Raw genomic sequence first — 6,000 nt, 5'->3', positions numbered from 1 at the left:
GAGGATATTAAATGGTGATTGGACATTGTTCTGATGACTCACCACGGTGTTGAGCTGTGATTGGACATTGTTCTGATGACTCACCACGGTGTTGAGCTGTGATTGGACATTGTTCTGATGACTCACCACAGTGTTGGGCTGTGATTGGACATTGTTCTGATGACTCACCACGGTGTTGGGCTGTGATTGGACATTGTTCTGATGACTCACCACAGTTTTGGGCTGTGATTGGACATTGTTCTGATGACTCACCACGGTGTTGGGCGGGTCCACGGCGAACCACAGCAGCACGCCCAGCAGCTGCACGGCGATGAGCGACGAGGCGATTGCGATCTGCGACGTGGGGCTGATGAAGCGCGGCGCCGCCACCGTCTGCTTGCCCTGCTCGAAGATACGGTAGATCCGGTTGGTCTTGGTGAGCAGCGCCGCGTAGCTGATGCACATGCCCAGACCCAGGAAGATACGCCTGCGGAGGAGAGACATGGGTAATGTAGTTCACTAAAACTACAACTAAAATAGACCCAGGAAGATACGCCTGGGGAGGAGAGACATGGGCAATGTAGTTCACTAAAACTAAAATAGACCCAGGAAGATACGCCTGGGGAGTTGAGACATGGGTAATGTAGTTCACTAAAACTACAACTAAAATAGACCCAGGAAGATACGCCTGGGGAGGAGAGACATGGTTAATGTAGTTCACTAAAACTACAACTAAAATAGACCCAGGAAGATACGCCTGGGGAGGAGAGGAGACAGGTTTTAATATAGTTAACTAAAACTAAAACTAAAATAGAGGCCAGACCCAGGAAGATACGCCTGGGAGGAGAAAAACAAGGTTATTGTGGATGAGATCATAGGGATGGGAGACATTATCAGCCTCCCGATAGTATGGGCCGATAGCGGAGACAAAAATGCTGAGGTTCTCTGACTCTGGGAGTAACCAAGGACTATTAAATGAGGACAAGAAACATGCGCAAATGAGACCAAGGAAGCTGAACGCGGAAGTGTTGGCTGCATATAGCCCATTGCACATGTTTCTTTCCTTCCAGGGAGCAATATGGAGTCCACCGTACGGTCTTCGCTTCCTGTCCTCATTTAATAGTCCTTGGGAGTAACAAGGATGGATAGGATCAGGAACGAGTACATCAGAGGGACAGCGCATGTCAGATGCTTTGGAGATAAAGACATCCACTGTGAGATTTCAGCCAGACATGCCGTGATGCGCTCTTCCCCCGGAGTAGCAGGGGGGGGGGGGGGGGGGGGGTTTATAAACAGTTGAGTGTCATCGGCGTAGCAGTGATGAGCAGAGATGACATAATATGGAGCAGGCTGAGCTAAGGCTGGCTGACTAATTGGGGGAGTGGCCTCAAGAGGAACAGACACACTTAGATCGGACGTCATATACGTACACCATATTTGGATGTAGCTATTGTGGAAACTCCATATATGGACATGCCGGGTATAGTGACATCAGAGGGAAGACATAGTTATCCTACCAGACGGGAGATATAAGACGAGGCAGAATTGGTTTACATATACAGTGTTGTCCACCAACCAATCAGTTTACAGACAGTTGTGTCTACCAACCAATCAGTTTACAGACAGTGGAGTCTTCCATCCAATCAATTTACAGACAGTGTCTACCTACTGAAGCTCAGAACATCTCACAATATCTCAGCGGTGTAGAAATGGCGTCCACCAGCGGTCTTCTGTCTGAAGAGCACTTCCTGTGTTCCATCTGTATGGAGGTGTTCACTGATCCAATCAGCACTCAATGTGGACACAGCTACTGCAAAGCCTGTATCACACGTTACTGGGACACTAGTGATGTGTGCAAGTGTCCATTGTGTGCAAAGATCTTTGATAAGAGGACAGACGTATATGTCAATACTTTTGTTTCTGAGGTGGTTCAACAGTTCAGGAGTAACTGTAAGTATGAAGTAAAGACAGAGGCTGAAATCCAGCAGATGATCCAGGAGAGACGAGTAAAGATTCAGGAGGTCAAAAGCTCAGTAGAGCTCAGCAGGAAAGATGCAGATACAGTCATAGCAGGGAGTGTGCATGTCTTCACTGCTCTGATCAGCTGTATTCAGAGAAGCTATGCTGAGCTCATAGATGTGATTGAAGAGAAGCAGAAAACAACAGAGAAGCAGGCCGAAGGCTTCATCAAAGATCTGAAACAGGAAATCACTCAGTTAGAGAAGAGAAGCTCTGAGGTGAGGCAGCTCTCACACTCTGAAGACCACCTCCGCCAGAACTTCAAATCCAACAACACAGGGTGGAGACCCACCAAGGACTGGACAAAGGTCAATGTCCATCAGTCTTTACTTGTGGGGACATTGAGGACAGCCGTGTCTCGGCTGGAGAAGACACTCAGTCAGGAGATGAAGAAGGAGACGAGTGATTTGAGATGAAGAGGATCCAACAATATGAAGTAGATGTGACTCTGGACCCTGATACAGCACACCTTATCCTGTCTCAGGATGGAAAACAAGTGAGTGGTGGAAACATATTGAACGATCTCCCAGACAACCCAGATAGATTCTAATTTTGTTGCAGTGTCTTAGGAAAACAAAGCATCTCCTCAGGACGTTTTTACTTTGAGGTTCATGTTGTAGGGAAGACTTACTGGACTTTGGAATGGCCATCGACAGGAAAGGTATAAACACACTGAGTCCCAACAATGGTTTCTGGACTATATGGTTGAGGAATAGAAATGAGTACGAGGCTAATGCTTCCCCTCCTGTCCTCCTCTCTGTAAGAGAGCAGCTCCAGAAAGTGGGAGTGTTTGTGGATTATGAGGAGGGTCTGGTCTCCTTTTATGATGTTGAGGCCAGAGTTCATCTGTACTCTTTCACTGGCTGCACCTTCACAGAGAAACTATGTCCATACTTCAATCCTGGTAGAAAGTCTGCTCCTCTGATCATCTCTCCTGTCGACACAAAGAAGAACATCATCATGGAGTTTAAATAATCCGTAAATAGAATGTCATTGTAGGCCAGCAGGGGGCCCAAAAGGTAAATCACGATCTGCCAGTAGATCATAAACGCTGTCCAGGTAAACCACATGACATGAACCTAAAATATATATAATTTAAATATAAAATAAAACAAATTTTGGCATCTGACAATTGAATCAAGGTGACCTGATTGATTGACATCAAGAAGGGCCTGTCAGCTCAAACACACAATACAATACTTTCACAAAAATGTCCATGTAATGCTATGTGCTATGTGTGCTGCGGGACGCACAGGACGAATGTTACCAGCACAGTAAAGTTGTAAAGCTGTGCGCACTTTTGAAACGCACAGGACAACCAAAAGGTTTTTATAAAGCAGACAATGACAGGGTCGATTTTCTCTCTGTATACTGCACTGTATATTTCCTTTCTCTTTGTATATACACTGTATCATTCCCAACCATAGGGACTCCGAATCCCCCGTATACCTAAAGAGCAGATCCAAAACGACAGGTGGTAGCTGGGGTGGTGGAGGGTGAGCAGCAAAAGTTTAGGCAGACAGCACAGTATCAGTGTGTGCAGCAGCAAACGAGCAAAGCAGATTGAGCTGATGGCCAATTAGCTTACTACTTGGCTACGTATCTGACACAGTCGTCGGGAGAGACTCCAGACCTGAATCGCCAGAACATAATTTCTTAATGGGCGTGGCTAGCAATTCAGGGCTGATGTTTAATGTGCCTTTGATGTCTGGTTTTCTAACGTTTGACCAACAGCAGTACGACAGTTCACATCGTCAAGTGCGTTTGCCTGTTGAGCCTTTATTTCATTTGTATGTAACAAAGAATGGAAGCAATCATTTCAAGTTTTAAGTGACTGGGGTGAGGGCAGATGTAGACAGACAGACAGACAGACAGACAGACAGACAGACAGACAGACAGACAGACAGACCTCTACCTGAAGGAACACACTCCCACGTCAGGCTTGGCGATCATCAGGAAGGTGATGACGTAACACAGGAAGATGCCCGTCAGCAGCACGTAGCTGAGTTCGCGGCCCGCCGCCCGCACGATGGGCGTGTCGTTGTGCCGCACGAACGTGGTCACCACGAACACGGTGGCGCCGATGCCCAGCACGGCCAGGAACACAGGGATGACGGCCCAGGGCGAGTGCCACTCCAGCTTGACCACGGGGATGGGCTGGCATGCCGTGCGGTTGGCGTTGGGACGAAGGTTGTACGCGCACATGCGGCACGACGTCTCGTCGTACTGGTACTGGTAGCCGTCGCACAGGTCGCAGTGCCAGCAGCATGGCATGCCTTTAACACAGAAAAATAATATGTCAACTCAGGTCGCAATGCCAGCAGCATGGCATGCCTTTAACACAGAAAAAGAATATGTCAACACAGGTCGCAGTGCCAGCAGCATGGCATGCCTTTAACACAGAAAAATAATATGTCAACTCAGGTTGCAATGCCAGCAGCATGGCATGCCTTTAACACAGAAAAATAAAATGTCAACACAGGTCGCAATGCCAGCAGCATGACATGCCTTTAACACTTGAGTGTCTGTCAGGTCTTTCTAAGCCATTTAAAAAAAATCACACCTGTGTGAACTGAGTGGTGAAACTCCCCTCTCCCTCTCCCCTGCCTCTCTCTCTCTCTCTGTAATTAGCACTAGGCAACAGTGCAACTCTATCTCTCTCTCTCTGTTTCTGGCACAACAGCGCCCCTACTGGTACTCATAGTCACATAGCCTAGCCACACACATAGTCACATAGGTTAACACGGACATTGCTGTTCCTTGGAGTCCTTTTCGTAAATATCCGATTCAAATCATCTCCATTTTGTTTTTGATCTGAAACATTTTCTAAACATGAATGAACATGAACTTCAAAAAGTACCCAAAGGGCCAAAGGTACTCATTCTGCAGAATGTCTCATTTAAAGTGTTTGAATAAAAATCTTTTGAAACATCACATCTACATACAGTGAGCTTGTAGATCGTCTATTTTCAAATGGCCTAAATCAGGGGTCTGCAACAGGCGGCAACAGGCGGCTCTAGAGCCGCATGCAGCTCTAGAGCACACCCCTAGTGGCTCCCTGTAGCATTAAAAGTAGCAATAAATTATTTTTCATTTATGGTTTCTGTAGGAGGCCAAACGTGACAAGCATTCTTAATATTTATTCTACACATTTTTACAAAATTGGAAAACTTAACTAAACTAAAATTTGCGTCATAGCATGCGACACACTCAATAACCAATATAGTTTCATCAAACTCAACACGCCTTGGCCTCACCATCCACAGAGGAAAGAGCAAGGTCCTCAAAATAAATACAGTCAGTGTTACCCCCGTTACCCCCATCAAACTGGAAGGTGAAGCACTAGAGGAGGTGGAGAGCTTCACCTATCTAGGCAGTGTTGTCGACAAACAGGGCGGAACAGATGCCGACGTAAAAGTCAGGATTGGCAAGGCAAGAGCAGCTTTCCATCAGCTGAAGAATGTCTGGGGAGCCTCAGATCTTCCCATGAACACAAAGATCAGGATCTTTAATTCTATGGTGAAGCCGGTCCTGCTGTATGGAGCAGAAACCTGGAGAACAACTCAAAACACCATCACAAGAATCCAGACGTTCATAAACACCTGCCTCAGAAGAATCCTCCGAATACGCTGGCCAAACAAAATCAGTAACCGGGAACTGTGGCAGCGAACAAATCAACACCCGGTGGAGGAAGAAATCATCCAAAGGCGCTGGCGATGGATCGGCCACACTCTTCGCAAGCCTGCATCTAGCATCACACGATATGCCCTGTTCTGGAACCCACAAGGGAAAAGGAAGAGAGGCAGACCACGAAACACCTGGCGCCGTGACCTGGATGCAGATGTGAAGAGATCTGGCCACACATGGGGACAGCTGGAGAAGATGGCCCAGGACCGTGATGTCTGGAGAGCTCTTGTTCGTGGCCTATGCCCAAAGTTGGGCTATAGGCGTAAGTAAGTAAGTAAGTATGCGACACACTCACGTCACTCAGTGCCTTGCCAG

At 47.1% G+C, this 6,000-nt stretch overlaps 3 protein-coding genes across 3 annotated transcripts in view; 1 reads left to right on the top strand and 2 right to left on the bottom strand.

The window, feature by feature from the left end:
* LOC310861189 (chemerin-like receptor 1) overlaps window positions 1-6,000 on the bottom strand; it is a 173,355-nt gene that overhangs the window by 46,983 nt on the left and 120,372 nt on the right. The gene's annotated exons all lie outside the window — the stretch shown is intronic.
* LOC310861270 (metabotropic glutamate receptor 7-like) overlaps window positions 1-6,000 on the bottom strand; it is a gene marked incomplete at both ends in the record, with an annotated part of 128,553 nt that overhangs the window by 23,692 nt on the left and 98,861 nt on the right. Inside the window, 2 exons of the mRNA XM_083768668.1 lie at window positions 253-466; window positions 3,914-4,274. Coding sequence (XP_083624794.1) covers window positions 253-466; window positions 3,914-4,274 — 575 coding nt within the window. The remainder of the gene's footprint in view (window positions 1-252; window positions 467-3,913; window positions 4,275-6,000) is intronic.
* On the top strand, window positions 2,411-2,973 carry LOC310861271 (E3 ubiquitin-protein ligase TRIM39-like; the record flags this gene model as incomplete). The annotated part of the gene is made up of 2 exons (XM_083768669.1): window positions 2,411-2,494; window positions 2,770-2,973. 2 exons carry the CDS (start codon window positions 2,411-2,413, stop codon window positions 2,971-2,973), a joined length of 288 nt encoding a protein of 95 aa, XP_083624795.1.

Source organism: Protomyctophum parallelum (assembly GCF_964188405.1).
Source record: "Protomyctophum parallelum genome assembly, chromosome: 7".
Taxonomy (NCBI): Eukaryota; Metazoa; Chordata; class Actinopteri; order Myctophiformes; family Myctophidae; genus Protomyctophum; species Protomyctophum parallelum.
The sequence above is the reverse complement of the archived record's forward strand: the minus strand, read 5'-3'. Positions and strand labels throughout refer to the sequence as shown.